The 26,734-nt window shown below is 35.5% G+C and overlaps 1 protein-coding gene across 1 annotated transcript; it reads right to left on the reverse strand.

Moving 5' to 3' along the window:
• Window positions 1-866: 866 nt before the first annotated feature.
• LOC128484061 (probable cation-transporting ATPase 13A4) lies at window positions 867-26,325 on the reverse strand. The gene is made up of 30 exons (XM_053460379.1): window positions 26,263-26,325; window positions 23,585-23,758; window positions 22,999-23,142; window positions 21,966-22,036; window positions 21,771-21,851; window positions 21,324-21,393; window positions 20,321-20,455; window positions 19,729-19,801; window positions 16,186-16,317; window positions 14,700-14,870; window positions 14,286-14,443; window positions 13,773-13,961; window positions 12,616-12,677; window positions 11,861-12,011; window positions 10,885-10,965; window positions 10,395-10,551; window positions 9,697-9,814; window positions 8,674-8,798; window positions 7,854-8,017; window positions 7,019-7,144; window positions 6,176-6,255; window positions 5,573-5,615; window positions 5,185-5,294; window positions 4,508-4,604; window positions 4,232-4,304; window positions 3,082-3,253; window positions 1,945-2,165; window positions 1,576-1,664; window positions 1,329-1,409; window positions 867-1,094 (listed from the first exon to the last, which is right to left on the reverse strand). Exons 1-30 carry the CDS (start codon window positions 26,323-26,325, stop codon window positions 867-869), a joined length of 3,639 nt encoding a protein of 1,212 aa, XP_053316354.1.
• Between the last annotated feature and the right edge of the window lie 409 nt (window positions 26,326-26,734).

Raw genomic sequence — 26,734 nt, forward strand, 5'->3', positions numbered from 1 at the left:
TTCAGACTCCCTAATCTTCTTCTATCTACCAGGGCCAGCTTTATGCCATCAGTCATCCTGTAAAATCCACAGAAAATTACCCCTCTACAAAATATCCACAAAAACACACTGAAGACACCCACACACAAACATGAACATAATGTGTGAATGGTACACATGCATGCAAATACAAAGTGGAACACATTCATACACTAACTGTTACACACATACAGATACACATACTGTTGATGGAATTTTGATTTATTTATCCTGTGGCATTTCCCTGATCGTTCATCTTTGTGTTCTGACACTAATCACACCATTAGGTGTATTATGCCGTGTTTAACTGAAATAATTTAACATTCAATATATGAAAAAAAAATAGGAATAAGCTTTAGAACTCAATTGTGTATATATCTAACAAAGATGCACTTTAACTGAGATATATCTCAATCGCTTGGCATATCAGTTGTTCACGATTTACTATTTTGAAAAAAAAAAATATTGAGAAACCGTTCAACTTGTGACTTATTTAGGAAGTAATCTGAAAATCTAAGATATACATTTATATTTATTTAATAAAATAGCTGATCCATTCACTATTACAATATGTCTTTATTACACAGCACAGAAATATAAATATAATGAAAAATACATTACAAGTTTATCTATGATGTTCATTTTTCCACTTCAGAAAAGAAACAAATATTTGCAAAAAGAAAAAAAAAAATATTACCAGTAAATTAATACAGGATAATATTGTGTGTAGGGTTAAGTCCTTGATTTATACATCATATACATGATAGATTTGTTAGAAATGCAAGCCCAATCTAAATGTTGGCAGTCAGTTCTAATCTTGACAACTAGTCATTTTCTTCGGCATTTCTTTAAATATCTACTTTTTTGAACTCCTGTTCATAGGCTGGGTTGCTGTATGCTTGATTATTTTCACTTGTATGCCGGCTAAGTGGCTTTGTGCGGTATGTCCGGTTTATAGGAGGCCAGTTTGGATCTGTCTCCACCATTCTGATTATTTTTCTGTACTGACTACTTGACTTATATTTGAAACATTTCTTGAGCAGCAACCAGAGTTTCCTGTTCTCAATTATCAGCTCCTGTTGGTAAAACATAATAAATACAAATATGGTAAAAAGGGTTACATAGAAAGATAGATCAACAGAATGAAATATGTATCTCTTAAAACTGTGACAATAGGTCATTTTAATAATTCAGCCACGTAAACAGCCTCTACATTCATTGCTAAAGCATCTGTATTTTCTTCTACTTGTAACTTGAAACTATAATATTAACAATACATTTGCACTGGTAAACTATCTTAGGAGACTTACTTCAGCTAAAATCGAAACAACAACCGTGATGATCAAAACGATGAAAAGGGTGATTCTCCAAGAGTTTGGTGTACAGACAAGCTGAGAAAACAGAACCAATATTGAAGTACAACTATGCAGTGTTAAGTTATAGTTATAGAAATAGTACATAATTAGTACAATGTTCACGTACAGAAACAAAAGGTAAGGAGTCCTGCTCAAATAAGATTGTAATAGAATCACTAAAACATCACTATCAAAAGCTTACCTCCATGACAATGTATATGTTTTCAATGTCAGCAAATAAAAGGAAAATACAAATGCCAAGCTGGGCCACCAGTACCATGGTGAAGATATCTACAACAAGACAGAGAGATAAAGTGTGTGTAAACAATGGGCACCTGTGGTTTTGGAATGACCACATTTCTAAACCACTAATTGAGTTTTAACAGAGGGATGTATCTGATGAATAATTAGTGGATATACAACCATAGTTTTAACAGTGGTAATTTAAAAGCATGGGTTAGCCTAACCCAATATGCATACTCTTTCTTTTAGTTATGTATGCAGAAATAACTTGAATAGAACATAAAATGTAGGTCACAAACGTAGCATGCATCTATGAGGGAATACTCACAGTTGGTGTAAATTGGTTGTCTAAAAGGCTTGCCCTTGGAGAATACAAATGCAACTATTATACAGTGAATGGTGGTCAGGGGCCACAGTGTGGTTGTTTCATAGCTCTTGTGGCTGATGTTCAATTCAAATGCAGCGGCCCCAGTGGATGATGAATTAGTACCACCGTTTTGGAACATCTCAGAGCTGGGGACCAAACTTCCATTAACAAACATGCAAGCGCTGAAAAAGTTAAATAGTCATTTAGACAAATTTCAATTTTAAAGTTAACATTTATAAACTTAATATACTGAAATGACCACCAGTGATGTATTTATGGGGGTAGCTGGCCTAGGACTGACCTTGGCCTACCTTACCAAGGAGGTCTTCATCCTTTGAGCAGAGCTATAGGATATGACATAATATCCCAGAATTCTGCCTTAGAATGCAAGGTAGAAGAGATACAAAGATCTACTACAGAGGTTCCACTCTCTGACCTATACAACCAGCCCATTGAAAGCTGCTGCACACCAAAGAGAACAACTACCCAAAAGGGTTATCTCCCCCTAGTAAAGAAGCCTAGGAGCTACCCACCTGCTTATGAGACTGCAGGTCACAGTAAGTATGCATTGGCCTATCTTTTAGTTTTGGTACAGAGAGGAACTCCCATATGACAAGGGTGCATAGACAGGAGCCTATGTTGCCTTTTATCACTACATCAAAATGGCAAATAGCATGTATTCGCCTATTGCCTAATAAACATAAAAAGTGACTTTTGCTTGTGTTACAGGAAGAAAATATATTTAAGCATCACTAGGAACTTTTAGTAAAGAGCCTTGTATTTACAGACATTGTTTCTTTTTGACTGACCTTGCCAGATTGGTTTGAATTTTCAATGTAATGACAGCTGCGACTGTCTTGGTTTGATCATAACTGACAGCTGTGACTGTCTCCCATGTATTACTATTGGTGTTATTTGTACTTCTTATTTCTTTGAAAATTAATAAAAAACTATTGAAAGTAATTAATGCAATTAAAGGAAAGGATTGTTACCTTGAAAACATCTCATAAAAAATACCATATAAATATTTATTTATAAGTAAATATTTAGAAATATTCCTTCACCTTCATTATGATTATATAAAGTAGAATATCTTACGTTTGTGGATTTGTGGAATACCAAGGTTGCTTCTGAATGACAACAAAGCCATATACTTGGATAGCTATTGTGAAAAGAACATGCAGAACCACTGAAAGCAAGAGAGGTGGTGACATAAGTTGTGCTGGAGGTCTGTATGGAGCTAGTTTTGGGTAGGCATGGTTCAAACTCACTAAAAAAAAAAAAAGATTTAATTCATTAATTAGGTTGATCTAAAGGGTTACAGATGTATAAATATAGGCAACATGTAGATGCATGTATATTTGTTTCAGCTCTTGCCTTCTAACAAAATGAAGTAAGTGTCTCTGTACAAATCTATGGCACATCCAGTCGTAAGCTCTCGTAAGTAACGACCATAAGGGACATGTGAGAATTAAGCTGCAAAATACGGTGATAGGGATGTCTGCTAATGCTCTACAGAAATCATCACCCAACCCATGTGCTCACTGTCATCGCCCATTAAAGTTAAGCTAAATGGCATAACAAAAGATACTCTACAATTTTCAAATAGTCCTTTCTTTTCCCTAAAAATAAGTACCCTCCAACCTACCTTTCTCTGGTATGGGGAAATATATTAGGGTTATGTATTATTTTATATGGTTCTAACTTGAAATTTTTAGTATGAAAATTGTCCTCTGACTCTGAAGAGTACATAAGATGTTCAGTTCCCAAGTGTCACTAGAGGGCATCACACATCCAGATTTTATTCTACCTGCCAGTACTTTAACCTAGAATTCTACTTCTGCTTTATGTACCACTTTTTACAATGTACAAAAAGTGTCAAAAAATTAGATCCACATTTCAATTTGCTAAAATATTTCAGGCCCCATATTACCTAACAAGAAGTTACTATCTTATTTCTGCTTGGAAATTGTAGTAGTTCCCAGATCTCAAAGTAGGCAATTTGTGTTAATATGTTTCATTGTGGTAAAAAAAATATGCCAAGACCCAGAATGCATTGTTTTTAAAAGCAGAAAATGATGTTTCTGAGCACAAAAACAGTAATCCCGTGAATATACCTTCAAACTCACAGTTTTTGACTGTGGGTCTGGATTATGGGTTGGCCATTGTCAGCCAATAAATCTAGTTTTATGCTGAGGCCATGATTGGCACCTTTGGTATGATAACATAGAAAGATGTTATATCTTACTTGTCAAGCAGACTAAAATGGTGACAGCCACATCTTGAACAAGAAGCTGGTAGTTGGATAGGATATTTATTTGCTAAAACAAGAGGGAAAGAGCAAAGTATAAATAAATACTGTATTGTGGGATCAAATAAAGTAAAAATTTGGAGTAATTCAATAAACACGTTTAGGATGTAACTCATTGAGTTATGATTTGATATAAGATGTTCAATATAAGTGAAACTCTTTTATATCATTTTTGAAGCAAACAAACATAATGTGAAATATAATTATAATTACCCAGTAGAGCAGAAGAAGACAAACAAACTGTATCATGGCATACAGTGTCATATATTTAAACACACAGAATGAAGTGACAAGAGCAGCTCTTCCTTCTCTGTAAGACAAAAAAACAAATATTAATGTTCATTTTTTATACATTTTGTCCTCATCCCCATGCCCAACTCTGTCTCCCAAGGCTATCTTGCACAAACCTCAGCTCCCATATGGAAAAAGAGGGACACACATGGAGGGGAGCATTACTGGGATTTTCCAGGTTTGGCAAGATGACTGCTTACAAGCTGTTAAGTAAGTAATGTTTTAATGTAGCCAATTGACTTTGACCATCAGCTAAGATTTCTTTCCATGCTTCCAAATGCTATACTTGTCTTAGGGGCAAAACAGAGTTTATAGATCTACTATTTATTTAAAATATTATATTACCTACAAAATAATGAAATATTTAAAATCAAGTTGTGCCTAAATACACTTTATAGCTCATGCATCCTTTTTTCTATAAAGAATATTTATGTTTAAAAATATTGATGTTCCACCTATGCTCATCATGATGTTCCACCTATGACATAGCTTTCTGATGAGCTTAGCTTTTCAATATGGACATACAGCAGATCCCTAGAAAAGGTTTAATGTTTCCAATAGATCAATCCTTGTTACAAAGAACAAGCACATGAACCTACTTGATCAACTGAGGAATACATCCGATGTTTGGAGTACGTGATGTAAATGGAGAAGCCACAGACGCCTCTTGTTCGGAGAGAGATATCCCAGCGTGGGCGACTTTCAAAGCCTAAAAATTTAGGCTTGCGTTATAAAGGTATATTCTCATAATCTTCCACGTACAAAGAAAACTATATGCAAACAATAGTGCATTACACTTGTATAGTTTTGGATTTCTATTATGACCACATTTCTCAAGAGCTATGTTTTAATAAAAAATAACTAGTAATAGATGGAACCAATAATGCAATTGGCCCAAAAATTCACCTTTTAAAACTGACTGTGTTCAAGCATTCTATAGCATTATTATATATCGTGAAATTGAAATAATAAAGCAAATATACTTACACCACAGTCATTGGCACCATCACCGCACATACACACATAATAACTGTTGGCATAAATATAAATTAAGTTAACCAATAACCATTAACATCTTTTACAACAACATTTTGGTGATCTATAAAATACAGTGTCTTTTAATTATATTTTAATTGTCCATTATTGATATTTTTCAACTTCTACAAATTTCTTGTTCCATGTTCTCTTTATGTACATCTCTCTCTCATTATTTGTATGTAAAGTAAGCTACTGCCTTGCTGAGGTTTCTGGTACTCTAAGGGGTAAATATAAATTAAAACGTGTTCATTTCTAAAGAACAGAAAATGATTACTAGACAAAGCCTGGCTCTTTTTGTATGTGTCTCAAGTCTCGCTTGGCCTTTATAAACATAAAGAAAAAAGTTGTGTCCAGCCCACATGTTTAAAGTAGTATTTCAATCTATAATACAGTCTGGGAATTTATCTGTAAAAGAATAGGGCCACGTCCACACTGTGACTTAATTATTATTCCCTCGCACAGGGTTATAGGTCTGGTTATCGTTCTGCAAATGGAATGAATTTCAATGACATCAACATCATACAAATTGACAGGTTGACAGATTACACCTACTTCAGTTTTTGAAATTCCTCTACTAGACTGGATTTTTGTGCAGGGGACATTCTAGCAAAGATGGCTCCATTCACCAGCAACTGCAATAAAGAATATAAAGATTATAACAAATATGAAATATTTTAAAAAACTAATATTTAAAAAACTAATTCTGATAAAAAAATATTTTTTGGTAGAACACACACTTCTACAATATAAATACACAATACATACTAATTCTTGTTTTATCTCCTCCTCTGAATAAAGCTACTTTTTATTTATTTAGCTTAGTATGGGAATAATAGCTTGCCTTTTTAAATGACTATTCATAAAAAAAATTTTAAATAATGCATTTTAGCAGAAATTTTCACATAATTAAGTAATTTAATGTAGCTGATTTAGCTGCCTTTGGTCTCTTCAGCCATATTGTTTGTTTACACTAATATTTACCCTGCATATACTGGATCGCTGTATATTTACTTTCTACAATTATTAGTTTCTTTTGGTTTCCTTCCAAAAAAAAAATCAGTATTCCTCCAGAAGGCCATGCATAAACAACTTTGTATTTGGCAATTTCTATTATAAGCTATTTTATAGAACACACAATTAATTATTAATTAATAAAATTTGGGGTTTGTAAATATTAGATATATATATATAAAATATGTATTCCAAGTAGAGGTGGGCCAACCAGCAAATATGATGTATGATCCAAGCCAAAGTGAAACCCCAGCCTATGCTTAGGAGTTGGATCACATTCTGAGATGAGCTCATCTCATTTTTGTCATTAAAAAAAATATATTTATTAGAAACAAAACTCATCACCATTTGTTTCCAACACTAGACGTTTGACATCTAAATTACCTTTGGTAACAAACTCTGGAAATGTTGTAAAATTACTTGATATGACTTTCCACTAATGGCAAAATGATAATTGCCTCTTGCTTCTTCTTCAGTTGTTTGTCTTTCAATCTCAATATTCAATGTATCCTAAAAAAATGCAATATATGTAAATCTAAAAGGTTTATCCAGCAATCACTATATGATGAGATATACTAAGAAGAGAGATTTGCTCCAGCCTAATTGTAGTGATACTGATCAACTTGCTCCCCACAATAGCATTGTCCCTGATGTCCCTAATTTCCTGGATTTTATTATCATTATGCACAAAGAAGGTGCCACCATAACAACATATATTTTTTTGTCCTTATTCTTCATTTGTTAATCCCCGTTTTCCCTCCTATTTTGTAATATCTATAGTGACCAGAAGACACAATGCACACTTTAGTGTCCCAGGGATCCCTTAAACAAACAACACATATGAAAGTATTTTTTACAGAATTCCCCTATGCATTTACAAGAATGGGCACCATGGAAATTTAAAGGGGCATCTCAGCTACCATGCATTAAAGTGCATGCGATGGATGGGTTGTCTCTTTAAACACACCTTACTTTTTAAGTCACTCTGTAGAAATGCAATGTCATTTCAGAGCCCCTTTGCAGACTCAATAACCTTAAAGTAGATACATTGATGATGTAGATTTAGAAATACACCATGCTTTATTAGGAGGGTATTAGGAGGGTATTTTATACACAGAGACAGAAATTGGATGGACTTCTCAACACACTTTTGTTTTTATGGTTCTGTCCCTATCCACTGTCAGGAGAAAAGATAAGTCACTGTCTCTTCAAATCTTACTTTTCCATCATCTGAAATCTGTTCATGGGCCTCAACTGGGTGCCAGGATATCTTTGCTGATTTTAATCCAGTTGGTTCATCAGCTTCCACCAAGATGATATTGCTGGTCTCCGGGACTAAACCTGATGTTCTTGCTACAGTTATGGCTGTTTGCAAGTTATCTCCTGTAGAACAAATATGGATTAGAACGTGAATAGCCCAAGGAATAACCAATAAAGTGTCTTGTAATTTAACATATGAAATAAGCTTGATAAATACAATAAGTCATTAAAGAAAACTGCTTATGTATCCTCACCTGGGCACATTTCCCCATAAAATAAATCTTATTTTTATATGTATAGTTTTTTTTAAAAAAACTTACCTTAGGGAAAAGCTGCCTATATCTATATCCCTATATCTTCCATGATTTGACAATTCTTGCCGTGGCCACTCAGTGGTGGGAAAGTGCTTCCATTAACATCAATGGGAGAGCTTTCCACACATGCATGCAAGGAGTCTCTTTAAAATCTCCATCTATATTCGCCAAACTAGCGCTGGAGCTGATTGGCAGTAAATATTTAGCATGTCAGGAGACCCTGTTTGGCCGAGCACACCTGAGGCACAGTAAATAGTCCCAAACATTTGCCATGTGAACACACAAATGTAAAGGGACCTCTCAGCTTACATATGCATTAAAGTGCATATGATGCTTGGAGTGTCCCTGTAATACGTAATTTAAAGCAAAATATAACATGGAGTTATTTTACAAAATGTAAACAAGTTAGCCACATACATAGTATATGATTCAAGACTTGCCATCCAACAACAACAAAAAACCCACCTGTTATCATAACTGTCCTTATGTTGGCACAGCTTAGTTCTTGCAAAACTGGTTTCGTTTCTGGTTTTAATCTGTTCTCTAATATTAGTAGACCAAGAAATTCCAGATCTGATTCGACCTCCTCCCTGAAAAAACAGAGACACAGAAAGAATCATTCACAATGCATTCGTTTCACACAGTTCATCTGTTAATTATTTCATCATATGATACACAGCAGTTATGTGTTTTGGCTTTCATGTACAGTAATGTACGGTAATAATGTATTACTCTTCCAACTAATTGAGGTGTGACTGTTTAAAGAAGCCACAGACTGTGGGATAAATTAAGTTATTATGCTAATACCACCCTTTCAGATTATAGTCATTAGGTAGCACCCGTATCACCAAAATTATTGTGATGCAAATTAGGAAGCATTCATGTGTCAATAAGGTTGATAAATGACAAAATACACGTGCAAATTCAGAAGCCTTTTCCATTTCAGTTTTGCTGCCTTGCTACTGATTTCACGTGTATTTTAGCACATGTGGAGTGTGTATTTATTTATCTTTTTACCAAAGACTTCGCATTTCCTATTTTATTTAGTTTAATGAGAATCCAATTTTTATGGTTAACACGCTGCTAAATTTGGGTATATTCTACAGTGTTCAGAATTACGCCTATATAAATTTTGTAGTTAATACTTCATTTCAAAAACAAAATAGTAATTAAGATATAAATTACTAATTTAGTTATCAAACCATAATAACTATCGAAATAACTCTTACATTTTTTTGCCAAATACCACCGGATTAATAAATTTAGGATTCAAGAGCTTTTTTTGTGATTAACATCATTACTTTTACATAAAATACTGTTAGTTGCCATGATTTTGTCACGTACAATCTCTCAAGAGAAGACAACATAATGTACTGTGAAATAGAAATCCCGTCATACTCAAGCAGCTAACATAAATCCAACAATTTAATTCTTCCTTCATTATCTTTTAAGCAGAAGTTAACATGCAAACATCAATACTCCTGATACCTTATGAAGTTTGAATCTCCTTCAGTCTTATATCCTTTCAGGGTTTTATAAGCCAATCCTATAACCCGAAAACCTTTCATGGTATAAAACTGGAGCTCACTGGTGAAGCCTTTTGGAACTGTATAAAAAATATATTTTATTTCACAGTTGCAATTGAAGCAATAGTGTTATATATACTGAAACGTTACATTATTTTAATCGTTTTTTAAGTTGTTTTAAGTATTATTTATATATAGTAGACATTTTGCTATTTATATTTCTTACATTTAGCTGTATTTTAATTCAGACTACACATTATATACAGTATAAAGGACACAGTAAACTTTCAGGAACCTTCTAGAAGATGGGTACACTTCACTGTAATGTTTGCAAGTTGCTTACTTATATGTACTAGATTGTTACTATAAAGTTAGTATTAAATTAGACACTTGCTCTATGTTCCTTTGTAACATCTGGCAGAGCGGTCTCTCTCATGGCAGGGATAAAAACTTGTAATGAGTATTTCTCATCAAGATGGAGTCCCAGAAGTTAGCAATATACTGGATATGAGATATTTACGCACCAAAGCTTGAAACTGCCTTAAGTGAGAGCCATATGATTTTCTTAAGGGTCATGTCCAGGCTATCAACTACCTACCCACACAATTTTAAGCTAACACTAGCAACTCTAAAAAAGAAAAATAAAACAAAATGTCTCACCGCTTTCTGCTTTGCAGAACTTTGTTACCATTTCTGGTGCTCCTTTCATATAAACAACTAGCTCATCTTCTCCAATAACTTGGGTGATGACAGACATGCGCTGAAGACTAGAAGAAAATGGAAACTGATGGACAATGACAATCCCCTTGACCGAAGCCTAGAAATGAACACATGATCATGTAAACTGCATTCCAATATTTATCATATGTATACAATGACCCTGCAGTCATCAGTTCTAAAAATATGTAAAATTAAATTTCTTTATAATTATACTTTAATGAACTTTACGTTGTATGTATAAAAAGTAATTTATAAAATTCACTACAATAAAGTACTCAGCTGTAACACTTAACATTCATGTATGGAACCATTGGGGTCAGACTCTGCACATTTTCTTTAAACTAAATGATTCTTATTCTCTTCAAAACCATGCCCATCTGAGTTAAATAATTGCAGAACAGACCTAGCTCACAACCATATAAACCCTTACGCTATTGCAACTATGTCCTGGTTTCACAATCAGATTGGAGGATTCTGTTCCATTGCCTTCGGTTTCCGGTTCTTGGACTTCCTAAATTATGAAATTAGAGAAGTCTTTATTTACAGCATGTAAAGCATAAGTAAACCCAAAAACATAAATAAATAAAGCCACATAAGCACATTGTTCTGGAAAATCCAAATCGTCACTGTACATTCTCATTAGACTTGTGCAAATGGACCAAAAGCATTTCAGACACATTTCTCATTTAATTTTGGTTCATTTATTTTCGGACAATGAATTTAATTTTGTAACATTTCGGTTTATATGAAATTTGGATGGCCTTTTCATTTTAGAAACAAAATTCATTGTCAGTTTTATTCACTATTCTCAAACTCTCACAATCTCTCATGCTCTCTCACTACCTTCAATTCCTTCTTCTTTCTTGGTCCGCTATCTACTGAATTATCCAGGCCTCTGGAAGTGCTTCTACAAAAGAACATGTTGTGGCTTCTCTCTTTTGTAGAAGTACTCCATGGATAAGTCTGTGTTATTCTGGATCCATGGAGAGAGAAGTGCAGAAACACTTCTCTTTCTATGCGGATCAGTCTGCATTATACCTTACGCCAATAGATAGAGTGGGTGTGTGAGGAGGCCCTGTCCTTTTGCTGAAGTGCTCCAGGAGGTCAGATTAACAAAGTGGATATCGGGGAGAAATGGGCCAAGAAAGAAGAACAAGAAGAGGCAGAAGTGGAGCTGCACAAAAGGAGACTGGGACAGAGTGGAAAGAAGCTACAAATTGCAAATGGAACTTTAGTGCTCTCTTGGGACATTTGTACAAATGAACAAAATTGACAAATTATGTTAAAATTAAAATTTGGACAAACCAGAATGCACTAGCCTAAAACACAGTAGCACATAAAATTTGAGTTAATATATTGTCTACATACTAGTGCAAACATGTACAAATATTCATAATCATTCTTACCCATTGAGTGCCTTCAAACATCTTCAGATCCAAAGGATCACCTTGCAGTGTTCCATCAATAGCCACTAAGGAATGGCAACTACTTAGTGCTCCTAGCAATGGTCCCCAAGGCAGTGCCTCACCAGATGTGAAGCTGTACACCTCTTGAAAACTAATAGTTAAATAGAATAAAATTCATCAGCACTTACTTTAGTTTTTCAGTTTTAAATAATCACTAATGTTTTTTATTGACAATTTTGTTGGGTGCATGCAGTTGCAAAACCGTGTTCCATTACTGCAAGGAATTCTTTAAAACTCCATAATGTCTGATCATAAAATAATACAAAACTTCATTTTATCTATCACAAATATAATTTGATGTTGTTTATATCTTTTTCTACCTACTTAACTATATTAACTATGCAACACACAATAATCTAAAGTGCTCCATTATTACTTTACCAGTCAGTCAGTTATAATGACTTTGGCTACTGCTGTCATAAAGAGAGAAAACCTCCCCCATAAATTGTTGATTTAGTTGAATTTGGGTATAATAGATAATTTCCCCAGTTCTATTTTCTGTGGACAAGATCGACCTTTTTACACCTTTCTTAAATGGATGTAGGTATAAATGAAAGTACTTGATTTTTATGCTGCCTTGTACACATATTATGCACATGTTTGACAATTTACATACAGTATGCAACACATTGCGCTAGCAAATAATAGCTCAACCGACAAGGCACTGCAGGCCAAAGAGAGAATATTGCACTTACCAATTTTCTTTGGCAGGAAGAACACCCCAAAGATCCAAGCCATCTTCTGTTAACGTGCCAGTCTAAAAGGTATGTATATTTATTTAATTAACAACAAATAAACTCTGTTAATGCCAAACCCACTTCCCCCTAAATATACATGTAATATAAGACCCCTAATTTTGCCATATTTAGATTAAGTTTAGTAGGAGTAAGTCAGATTTTTATCTTTAAATGCATTAAAAGTGCAAGATGGAGCCGAGGAAAGACTGCAACGACTTGGTCATTGTCAAGTTATTTGGGTTAGGTTATTTCATTTTTCACATTAAAATAACTCAGAATAAATTCAATTAAAAACGGCTTAATCTGTAAAAAGAGTACATAAAGTGTAAAGCAATCAAAATAAACTTATCCAATTAAAGTGAGTCTTTCAAATGTGAATCCTAAAAAAGGACCTTCATTACCACTGACCTAAAATGTAAGTAATTTTGTATGAGGGCATTAGAGGGTGTGGTTGGATGAAGGTTTAGGTAAACTCCCCAATTTCTCCTTTTGGTTCCAAGAATTCTTACATTAAGTCATACACCCAGTTGTATATTGTACACCCAGGTCCATAGTCGGAATTCACTTTAAGGCCGATAAATGATGTACATGTGACGCCTGGCTGGATACACTCAGCGGCATGCCGCACCCTTACGCTCTCACACCATGTAACCAACTCCCGGCTACATGCTAAAAGACCAGATCTGCCCCACGAGTATTTGCAGCAATGGGGAAGGCAAGAGCTGGCAGGAACAAAACAGGAGTAGTGTAGCTAAATAGTGGCTATTTGGTAGGGCTTTTACAGATTTACCAATTTTAATTTACCGATTTTAATTTACCAAACTTCCAGCCACCCCTAAAGTTTTTAATGCCCTCGGCAAACCTTGTCTCTGGTACTTCTGGAACAAGTTATGTTTCCTTGGGCCTTACAATACTCTAGGCTGGAATCAAAGGATTTATGATAAAATTATATTATATGATAATATTTATCATTATTTTGTACTTTATGTAGATTGTACTTACGCAGCTTGGCGCAAATGAGGAAGCTTGTGGCAAAGATTCTATCTAATCTATGTTGTGAAAACGTAGACCTATACATTACAAGCAATTATGCTTTTAAAGAGATGTTTGCAAACCTTATCAAAGCAGATAATGTTAAGGCGACCACACACATTAATCCTTTGAGGGCTTATACAGAATATCCCTTGCTTTTTGAGTCTGCGTTGAGCATACATAATACCAGTTGACAATGCAGCAGACAGGGCTGGAGGTACAGCAGTGGTGATAATGATCAATGCTTTTATAACCACTTCAGTGGGAGATTCCTGAATAACAAAGAATACATTTTCAGCATTAGAAAATCTCCAGTGTTTAATAAACCAATTGGCATATATATAACAAGAAACTGGCAAAGATAGCATTCATCTTATCTATGTTAACAAAAAAATGCTGTTTTTTAGATTAAGCAGAGCTAAATTACCAAGTGACATCAACATCGCTATGTGCTTCTTAACATATACATTAGGTAGGCATCTTTGCATAGAAAAGGTGGATGTTATTTTAGCTGGATGTATCAATTTATTACATGAACAGTAGGGGGAGTCCTCAACACACAACATTTCTATAGAAGTTGATTTGCGTTGTCTTACCCCTTTTACAACAAAAACTGCTACCGTGTAGATTGTTCCAATTACCGCAACGGTTGCTAGAATCATGAGAAACCTGAAAGCATCTCTATACAGTTTGAAATTCATTGGCTTGGGGTAAAGGATGGACCTGACCATATCCCCCTTAGCTGTATTGAATCCTGGAAAAAAAAACAAAAAACATAAATAATAGTTTAAAGGGGATATCATGAAAAACATTTCAGCATTGTACACATTAAAGTGGGGTCACATTGAAGAGAATTCATGGGTGTGAAAAAAACAGTACATAAATGTTTTTTGTGCACGACCACAAAATAATCCTGCTGCATTTCCCATTGGGGCTGGTTCATGAATAACATTTTTAGAATAAAAAATATAAATAAATGACGTACAGAAAGTTGTGACTATTTGACTAACCAGTTCTTAGAATAACTGCTTTCACTTGACCATGGCTTGCTGCCTTTGTCTGAATCACTTCTGTCCCACAGAAAAGGATGTGCCTTTTAAAGTCCTCACCACTGTGTGCCTTCCAGGGCATTGTGCGATCAAGACTGGGCAAAGGAGTCTTAGATACAGGGATGCTTTCACCTATAAAGAAGAGAACAATTTACTTTGCAGAAGACAACATCTAGCAAATTCAGAGATGAAATAGCCTTGAAGACTGCAATATGTTTTCAGAACTTTGATTTACATAACTAATATTTGCACCAATTATTGTTGCAGGAGAATTCTAATATTTTGGTCATTTCTAACACATCCACAATTTTTAGTATACACATATTTGCCTACATATACAAGGACTTGCATTAGACATTCAGATGTCATGGTCTTGTTTCATTGAATAAAATGTTTTTTTCGTTTTCTCTCCTCAGCATAACTAGAAGGTCCTGCACAAAGAACTGTACCCATGTTTCTGTAGTACCCAGAAAAAATAACCCCACTAGACTAGCCAACTATCCCCTCCATAGCTAGATCTCCATTTGGTTAAACACCACACGGGGACTGAGCTCAACTGTGACATTTTTAGTGCACTCCAACTGCTCATATATGCGTACTGTGCTACTATTGCTCTGTGCTGCTTGACAAATAATAAAGTGCAGACTATTAGCAAACGTGCTTCAAAAAATTCAGTCTAGTTGTGAGAAAAAAACTGAATGCCAAAGAACCAAGTTTTTCGCTGTTCCACAGGTACTACATTTGATCTTCAAAAAAGTTGAAGAAGCTATACCCTGCTACATCTGGTGGTCGAAAGGGGTATGGGCTCAGGGGTCGGCAAGATTTTCATTACTCTGTTGCTGCCCCCCAGAGGCAGACCAAAATTTCTACCGCACAAGTATTAGGGTCAGTTCAGGAGATCATTAAACCCAAAATGAAGGGAAGGTGAGGGCTGTTCCTACAATCCTTTACTTCAATGTTCCCTCATGCTATGCACTGGCTATTGGAACTTACATACAGACTGGAGGAGCGGGAGATGGGAAATATATGATATAAGATAAGGCCAGGGACTAAAGAAAGTATTCAGAGCTTGGCTATAGGTTTAGCTATTGTTTCAAAAAACAAATGGGTGCAGTGAGATAAGAGAGTGTAGGAAACAGTTATCCTGCCTTAAATGCAATTCTGGTAAGAATGATAAAGGGTTCCAGAAAATTCTGAATCATTAGCCAACACAAACAGTTCAGGAGGAACAAGTACCAAGAATAAGCTTACAAATGAAGTGAGAGATCTTTTATGGTTCAAGTAGGTAAGCATAGAAATAAAAAAAAAAAGTTGCATGTACATGAGGAAATCAGGACATTATAGAAAAAGAACAGGGAAAAAAACAGAGAAAATACCAAGGAGTAGAGAAACAAGATGGAATGGAAAAGACTTTCTCGACTGTCATGCCTAATTTGCTGAAGTGTACCTGTGAGCATACTCTCATTTACAATACATCCTCCGCTGATCAGTATGGCATCGCAGGGCAAGAAAAGCCTTCTTCCTGTGAGAATAATTACATCTCCTGGAACCAGATACTGGGACTCAATCTCTTTGCACTCTGTAGGTGTTGAGTAAAATTAAAAATAGCATTGTTTTAAAAATGATTAGCCATTACTTGCCAGCTTTAGGATTGTTCAGACCCATGGAAAACCTAGCATTTTTGAGTCAGTATAACATAACAAGTGGTCATAGTTTCTGAGAAAATAAAGTATTTGCAATGAGACCTGTACACAGTCTCTGTTGATGTTTATTATACAGAGGAATTTATGTCGTTAATAATATACATTTTCACTTGAACTTGGGTTCATTGCAAAACATGCCACTCACTGCACAGAAAATTCATAAAAACACACACATGAAGAATTGCTTTTAACCCCTTCAGGACCGGGATTTTGATACTAACGTGTCGCTAAAGGACCAGAGCCGTTTTTGTGTTTTTGCCATGTCTTTCTTCAACTGTAATTTCTCTCTTATCAATTGGTGCACCCACACAAATCATATATTGTTTTTTTCAGCACAAGTAGGGCTTGTTGAAATTGAAACCATATTAAGCTGGGTAGTACATTGTTTTGTTTGAAATAAACTGGAAAAAGTGGGGAAAAAATGAAAAAAAAGCATTTTTTTACAGTTTTGTATACATACAAATTGTACACACATTGAACCAATGGGAAAAAATTATCCCAAATATATTCATTAAGTTGTCCTGATTTGGAAACCACCCAACATGGCCAGGATTTTTATCTATTTTGACCAGTATAGGGCAAATATTGCAAGGCATGCATCACGTTTTTGAAATGTAATTTTTTTCAGATTTGGCATGGTAGTCTAATAACTGCAATAGTTGTCACAGATACTGATTATCCCCCCAAAATTATATGTTTATGAACAGTAGATAAGTCAAGGTGTACAACTAGGGTCATTTTGACACTTTTCAAATAGGGATTTTATCGCCAATTGCTGCCAAATTTTGAGGTATTTTTATATTTTTTTGTTTTTTTTGCATTTGTTGCAATGTTGCTTTAGATTTTATATTATATTTTGTATAGAATATGTGCAACTGCAGAAAAAAACACCAAATTGTGTTCACCAACATCCCCCGGTTCCAACAAGGCCTCACATGCATGGTTCATGCATTTTTTGAGGAAGCTATGAGGGCAAAACTGGAACATGCGCATTTTCCTTTTCAAATTTGGAATTTTCAGAAATTGGTTTCCTGGGCCCATATCCCATTTGGGACATTTTGGAAGCCCCCCCACTGTAAATTACCCCATAAAAGTATATATTTATGAACAGTAGACAAGTCAAGGTGTTCAACTAGGGTAGTTTTGACAGTTTTCAGCCAGCCATTTCTTCACTGATGTCTGCCAAACTTCACAGGGAAATTATTTGATTGCATTTTTAACGCATACATTTCAATGTTGCACTGAATTTCTTGCACACCATAAGTGCAACAGTGGAAGAAAGCACCACATTTTGTTCACCAAGATCCCCTGATTCCAACAAGGCCTCACATGCATGGTTCATGCATTTTTTGAGGAAGCTATGAGGGCAAAACTGGAACATGGGCATTTACATTTTTTAAAATATTTTTTTTTATCAGATTACTTGTAAGTGACAGGTTTAGGCCGCTGACATCAATCAGGGAGACCGATCAATAATCAGCGACTTAAAATGTCACCGACAAGTGATCAGGTAATAATTATGATTTTTTTATTTATTAATATTTTGTGTTTTTTCATAATTAACCTAGATGACCCCTCTCTCTTTGTAGAGCAGGGTCATCCATGGGCTGCCATAATGATCCGATCACTCCTATTGGCTAGGAGCGATCTGATCAGCCCAGCCCAGCATTTGACCTGGAAGCACCCTGGACTTTCAGGTCAGTGCTGTTATTTTTTTTTTATTATTATTATTTTATTAATTATTTATTTATTTTTTAATTTTTTTTATTTTTCTTTATTATTATTATTTTTTAATTTTTTTTTAACTTTCAATGCTGATGCTCCATTGAAGCACAGCATTGACTGATATTTAGTCCCCACAAGCTTGTGGGGACTAATATTAACCCCTGCAATGCTGCGATGGGGGGTCATACACAATCGCAGCATTGAAGGGGTTAATTGAGGAAGAGGGGGGGTAGGGGTTAACTGAGCAAGGGAGTGGGTGTGGAGTCTGGTCTCCACACTCATGTGGAGACCAAAGAACCCTGTCTCCCTGTCCCTGAAGCTGCCTCTGGCAGCTGGGACACAATCTCCAATAGACTGGAGATTGTAGGGGAGGAGTCTCTCTGATCAGTCCTACAGGACTGATCAGAGGACTTCTGGGGGGTCGTTTTTGCTGTTGCTGGTCTGCCTGGGCTTCCAGGCAGACCACCAGCAGCAGAGCCCCCTACAAAACGGCAATTAACCCCTTCAATGCCGCAAGGGGTTAACGCTGCACTGACGCTCTCATGGAGCGATCAGGCAGCAGGGGGGTGTTGGATCAGGCCCCCACACTTGTGTGGGGACCCATTCAACACCCCCCCCTTCCCTGAAGCTGCCTGTGGCAGCTGAAACCGCGATTGCAGATTTTTCTGCAATCGCTGTTTCTGCCTACAAAATCACTCCGTGGGAGTGATCGTAGGCTTGGGGGCGGGTTTAGACAGGCTGTGCTGTCTGCCCAGGAGTCCTGGGCAGACGGCAGCAGCAGCGCCTCCACGATCACCGCGATTGTGGTGATGTGGGGGCGTTTTTTGGAGGAGACGTACCTGGTACGTCCCGGTCTACCGGTGACTGTTAACCAGGAAGTACCAGGTACGTCCCGGTACGGAAGGGGTTAAAGAAGTTTAGATGAATCGTTACCTCCTGACTTAAACAAACTATAAAAATGAGCAAGTCTATCCAGAAGAGGGCTGGTACCTTCTGGCCTAGGAGGTAGGTCAAATCATGTGGCCTAATAGGCTTCTTGCCCACCAGTAGCTAACATAGGCACTGGCACACACATTCCCATGCACACTCTCACACAAAAGTATACATACATGCTAATCCACACATAAACACTAATGCTAACATACACACACACGCTAACTCACACAGACTTATACTAATACACTGATCCTGGAAATTTTTCCAAAGCCTGTAAATAGTAGTACTTGTATATTACATTTTTGTTAGATGAAGGTTCTGGCCTGGTATGCCACTTCTCGAAGGGCAGCTTGGGGAGATCAGAAGTCCCTTGTAATCAACCTTATTCACCATAGAGGTATGTACCTATCTGGCACAACTTTCATAGTATCTTTGCCATGTCTTCATGACCTATTGATGTGTGACATGACTATGTCATATCCATCTGCCCAGTAAAAGAATGGTGCCATGGAGGTGTAAGACTGGCTGAGGTACTGCCCTGGGTCAGACCTAGAAAAGCCCTCAAACATAATTCATCACCGGCTACATTAAATCATTAATCATTAAATCAAGCTGACTTTACATACCTCCGTTTTTTAGGCGCACAGTGACCTTGACAGAGTTGTTTGACTCAACAAGATTGTGAAGCTTTACAGATTCCTTTAGAACAAATGGAAACATGTAATTTAGATGAGATAAAGATGGTTAATATATTTAATGTAACTTACCCTTCAACTAGTGACAATAAAAAACTAATTCAAAAATGCATCTTTAATCATCTCTAAAACCAGTTATGAATATGATGGCACTAGATAACCCAATAATTATATTACCGGTAATAAATAAGTTCTGTCCCTACAAGAGTAAAATACATTTCTGGTAAAATCTCAAAAAGTAGTGGTGACCTCCCTACATCAGTACTCAATTTCCATCCCTTTTGGCAATATAGTTTCCTGGGAAACAGGTTTTTTAATATTAGTCTAGAAATCACCAAAATTAGTGATGTTAATTCCCTAAGCGTATGAAGCTCAGTACGCACATGTTCTCTCAGTTGTCAATATTATATTAACATCTTTTTCCCCCAAAAAATGATATGCATCCTCTGTTATTCAACATGTATTTAACACATTTTGTAAAATACTTCACATGGGCTATGTTTCAATGTTGCACATGCCATACCTTTCTTAGATCATGCACAGTAAAGATGATTGATACCAAAGTCATTATAATAACAGCAATTGAATATTCGATGAACCCCACAGCCAACCACAGGGCCAAACTGCAAGCTTCAAAGGCATAGAATGGATTTAAAACCTAAAATACAAGACAACGTAAAAATGCTTTAGTTCTTGTCATAGTTTTTTTTAGCATAAAGTAAATTAATTTATTGAAACTAAATGTGTGTGTGCTTGATATTTGTCAACCAATGTAATTCTTGTATATATTTAGTTTAAAATTAAATAGAAACTGAGACCAGATGCAGCTTCTAGCAGATCCCGACTAATCTAGTCTATTCCCTGGTCTTAAATTATCACCCATTTCCTCACTCACCCTTATAATTAGGAGGAATAACCCCACATGAACGGAAAATCTAAGATACATTTTCCCATGTCATACATATAAGGCAGGCTTTTAATATTCATATATTTGTTTGTTTTAATAAGAAAATCCAGTGTATAGATTTAATATTTAAAATGTAGAATTCCAAAAAAAATGGTAAATTAACTATATTTTTTTATATTATTTTATTTTAGAATAGCTTAGGTTTGCTCTAAAAAATACTTTGAGTGTTGTTTATAAAGTGCAATGTTTTAAAAATAGACTTATAACCATAGCACCTAATAGTATGTTTCTTTTGCTAATTTTACAGTTAAACTTAACTAACTCTAGACTGGTCAACCTCAATGATTTTCTCCCATAAAATCAGCGAACTGTAAGTGTGTATGTGTTCGCTATGATGGGGCTAGGGGGGCACTTTGCTTTACATGTCCCGCCAGGACAGAATATATTATGTAGGCACAACACTGCCTGACTACTGGGATAACTTACCATGGTGAACTTTTCATAATGGACAGCTAAATTGTGAAGCTGAAATGTTTCGCCTCAACTCAACCCTCTGCAATGCACACTTTAGTGAATACATTCTGTGACAATATTCCACATGTTGCCCTCCACATATTACCTCTTTGAAGAGTAACTTCCAAATAGGCACAATGTCAACTTCTATTTTATTTGGTCCACATATCGATCTCCTTTAGAAGGCAGAGAAAAAATTTGATTAGAAGGAAAAGTACTGAGACCATCACTAATCCATATTCCCCCCCCCGACTCCCTCACATGTAAGCCATCGTAAGTGACGAAGCTGCAACACATATGCTACAGTAGACATGGGGGTTTTGGACCAGGGAGATCACAGGATCCAGTCCATGAACAAGGCCTTCCACCAGTTTGGTCACCTATTACCTCAATACTAGTTATAATCTAATAATAAAAAGCTAAACAGCTACTGTTAGGCCAGCACTTTCTACTAGATATTTACACAGCTTTCAGCCTACTAGAATTTGAACTTAATGTTCCTAGCATAATGTATACAAATTTATCCTTTTATCACTAAAGTATGAACGTTTACCTGATGTTCTGCTCTTCGCTTGTTAGTCCAGAGGCAAATTTCGAGTGTATGTCATGGCAGGTTAAATTATCTTCTAAGACTCTGCAACAAATTGTTTGGTTTATTGATAAAGTATAAGAGAGGCTAATAGAGTATAGTGTTTGTCTCAGCATAAATAGGGTTTGCTAAAAAATAGTATAACATCACTCCACTCACCCGGCTCTTACGAATTGTTTTTCTTCTTGGTCCCACACATAGCTGACTTTTTGCACTCGTATCAATTTAACCTGTACAGTTCAATTGCAAATAAGTATAAACCATTAAAATACAATATATATATATATATATATATATATATATATATATATATATATATATATATATATATATATATATATATATATATAACACATACAATATATAAGCAGAGAGCCTATAACTAATTACTTTTATCTTAATACATGTATTAATATATGTGTGTGATATGTGTGTTCTAGAGAATAGACCCTACTTGTGTATAAATGAGAATGGGAATATGTTTATGTCTCAGCCCTTCAACCCTTCTCTTGTGGTTCTTGCCCCAGGGTACGATTTGCTGGCCAAAGACACATATTTAGCAAACACAATTTGACAGGGGTCCACAGTTATCCAATGTTATCCAAATGACATCTGGTAACTAACCTGAACTGGATCATTTGTTTCCTATTGTATGTTTCTTTTGGCAATGGACAGGCATTAGGCGCATAGAATCATTGGATGGCTGCCAAATAATAGTATATGCCAAGGGCCGTGATTTCATGCTGAGATGTTTCTGACATGTTGCCATTCATTATATTTGCGCCATGCTCACTTATTGTATATAGAACCCAAAATACATCCCAACAGAGGGTCAAAGAGGGTCAGCTAGACTGTATAAAATGTATCTGTTCTTGTTCTGAGCTTAATGCTGTTGACTATATGATACAATGTACAAGGAACACTTTAGAGGAAAGTCTACATGGAATGGTGAAAACTATTATGATGTTTCTGGAATACTCATTAGTGAGTTAGCAAAAGAAATATTTAGGGGAATAATTATCTCATTGCACCCCTAAAAAAGTATAGCTCTGCCTAGCACGACATTGTCTTGGACAATGCTATGCCTTTAAAGCTAGATTTCCTCTAGTTCTGTATCAAATTTCATCATTTCCAATACAATACACATTTGCTTAGGAGACACTCAGATGACATTGTTTATTCCACCATTTACCTTTAAGTCTGGTTTTTGGATGGATTTGGTGATAATGGACTTGCTGTCAGCAATCACAGGTTGACCAGTTGTGGTTTTTGATATATTCAGGTTCTGCAGTGGAATCCATATCACATTTTTCCGGAAATATTGTTCAAACTCATCCTGTGAATAAGCAAGCACATGAAGGTGAGCCATAAGGTATGTCACTACATATGGAGAAAACACAAACTTGCCCTAACTGCCAACAACTGAACTTGAGACAGGAAGAACAATGTTCGTCCACCAATCGATTCGGAGTGATAAATGTTAATCCCTTTTTTTGCCAATTCTCATCAAGCCATGACCAACAGAAAAAGTGCAACCAATTAAGTTTGTGGTTAATGAGAGCAAACTGGGGGGCTAAGTGTTGCTGGGTAAAATGGCATGCATCTCATTTTACTTCCTTACATCTTAACTAACCCCAAATAGAAAGGAAAATAGCATGCAGAGCAAAGAGAATAAAACTACCATACATTAAATGAAAAATATATGGAATACATGGAATCAAATAAAGGGGAATGAGTGAAGGGATTGGTATGGCATGTAAAGTAAACTATGTGCTTACTGTCGTTTTCAATAGTATAGTATCAGCTTCTTGCAAACTGCATGGAACACAGTGTGCCCACACATGCCATTCTGGTTTCCAGTATAATATCAGCCACAGAAATCCACAGGATAGGATGTATCCAAGTACACAGGCCACTTTTCGACAAGACTGTATCTTATAACCAAATGTTTCCTGCAGAAACAAAATCTGGTATAATGACTTTTGTTACAAAGGTAACCTTAAAGCAGATCTGGCACTCTCTTTTTTTATATTTTTCACACTAAATAAACATATACAATGGTGGTTACCAAATAAAATAAGTAAGACTGTATATACATACTAGACACTTATTGTATGGTGACATATGGTTAACATAGTAATTTAGTTTGAAAAAAGTCCATCAAGTTCATCTCTTGATCCAGAAGATGTAAAAAAAAGGTGGGTTGGTAAAAAGGTATCTTAACTCGTTGTTCTTATGATCAGCATGTTTATTTATCTCCATTAAGTTCTTTCTTTCTTTCTTTCTTTCTTTCTTTTTCTTTCTTTCTTTCCTTCTTTCTTTCTTTCTAAGGGTGAGTGGAAAGGAGAGAACTTCTGGACAGGTAATTGATGTGATAATGCTGGCTTATCAACAGTACGCCATTGCTCTCGTCTCAGTCTCCATGAGGTGAACTTTTAAACCGCCTTAAATACCTCAGAAACAATTATGTAGATTAACAAACAAAATGCATAAACTATAAGTAGTTGTATGACAGCAACAGCAACAGTTCCACTTTTAAATAGCTTGTAAATATGTGGTACCTTTTTAAAATACTGCTTGATAATGCCAGGCAGACCATCAAGCCGTGGGGACTTAAAGTGGCCACATGGCAGACATTACATATGGACTGCATTTCAGTGTAGAGTTCAACAGAAGATAAATCTTCTAGCATATGGTCCTATTGTAAGAATAAAGAGAGTTCTGCTGCAGCTAAGAGACACCAAGTTACCTTTAGAGGAAATGAAAATCCGAAAGGGAAGTGTTTATCATAGGAAGGATTTTGGCCAAGGCAACAGGAAATAGTAAAAGTTAAAGAATGAAAGCGAGTGGGCTCAATGTGAGTGGGAGTATATCAAGGCTGAACTTGAAATTGACTGGAATTTGGCACAAGCTATAAAGACTACTACACTTGCATTATACCTATGAGGGAAAAAAAGACTTCTTAGAGCTTGCATGCTTTAGCTATAACAGGATTTCAAATGTACTATAAATTTGATGTCTTTAATGGCGTATTTTAAAGCATACATATATGAAGTATTACATTGTTGCCATAGCAAATCAATAATATTAGTGTTCTCTTCTTTCATTTTTACCTGCAAAATAAACAAATATTTTACTATGCTTGTAACCGGTTATACTGCTAGTGATGCATATGAATTCCAAAATATTAGCTATAGAACTATTTTGAGGCTGGACCTTTGTGTGATAAAAGAAATAAAAAATTACCAAATGAGCCAAGCCTTAGATCACATTACTTTTCTGAAAAAAAGCTTAACAAAGCTTGTTAACTTAACACCTTTAATGACTATGGACTTTTGTTTCTCAATAGGGTTTGAAAATAAACACCTTTGGTATTAACTGATTTCTTTTTTCTAATTTTTTTTGTTTGCTTTGTTAAACCCAGTCAAATAAATAGTGTAACTGAGCTACGCAGTTATCAATATTTATGTTATTGAATCATAGGAATACAGTCATTCTAATACAAACTATTTAGGAACAAAATATCAATAGTGCCCATTATCTCACGACTAGCGCCATTGTTACATATCGCCAGTCAATTCTGTTGGTTTGCTGTGTCCTTGGGCAACATTGAATGTACTATAAACAATGGGTATAATTCCATAACTAACAATATGTTGTAACTATTAGTGAGTGCCAAATTTGATTTGCAAAAACATAATACTTTCTTATCGAAAGTGCCATTTGAATTGAAACCTCTGATTTAAGCAACAACACAGACTATATAACATTTGGTTGTGGTTTTTAGTTCTTTGGCATATGCCCGTATGTGGGAAATTAATGAATATGTTTTTGGATTGTAAATGAAATCTATATTGAGGACTATGGAGCCAGACCAGTAAAATTAATTAGTATAATTACGTGATTTTCAATTGTAAATGCTTTAGTTTTTGTATTTGGAAACACAAAGAAGGTTTTTTTTAATGCAATGTATTTTTAAAATATAAAACACTAATGGTAACTACAAAACATTAAGATCTTAACATTTCATTGTTCTATCATTCGATAGCTGCAATCTACTTATTTTTCATTGTCCTTAGGCCTTGGTTGTAGTAAGCAGAGGACCAGTGGACTAAAACTCACTTTTCTTTAAGAACCCAAATAACATTCCCACCTTTTAGAACTGGGTTCTTAAACTGGCACTCCTGTTTTTTCTTTTTCAGAGCTTCATTACATAAACACTTTTGATCATACATTTGTCTTTTACTCCTTCTGTTAGCTATGCTCACTTGAAGACAAATAGAATATGTGCAGTAAATAGTAGTTGAGTGTTCGTTACACCTATATGCTTCATTGATGTTACCTCTTTTCATTACTTATTGCAATGTATCAAATAATGCATGAGAACCCATTAAAAAGCACACTGTAAGTTCTTTGCTTTTACTTTTATGACATACAGTTAAATATTGTATCTTACCATCTCATTTTCCTCTCCCTGGTTAAGTAAGCCATGCTGATATTTGTTGTTACTTCTCTCCATCAATCTTGCTAGTTTTCAGATATGTCTCAAAAACCCACTTTGTCGATAACTGTGCTCAGGTTGCGGTGATTAGCAGTGTCATTATTCCTATGCTTAAGTACGTCTTATTTTAAAGAACACGCCCACATCATTAGGCAGACAATGCCAAATGTTGGTAAATTTCCCATGATATTTTGAAATGTGTGGGTTTACCTGTTCTCTGTTTCCTTGGTCATTTCCTTATCTGTGTACTTTGACCAAATTGAGTTAATAATAAAAAATTGATTCTGGAAACATGTGACCTCTATGGGGCATCAACTTCATTTTCTAGTGTATTTATTAGACTTGAGCATATCCGAAAATGAGGAGGGGCCCCAACAAAACAAACAAAGTAGAGAGCGTTTGTATTTCATTGTTTTTTTTTTTTACT

Source organism: Spea bombifrons, chromosome 3, assembly GCF_027358695.1.
Source record: "Spea bombifrons isolate aSpeBom1 chromosome 3, aSpeBom1.2.pri, whole genome shotgun sequence".
In the NCBI taxonomy this organism is placed as follows: Eukaryota; Metazoa; Chordata; class Amphibia; order Anura; family Pelobatidae; genus Spea; species Spea bombifrons.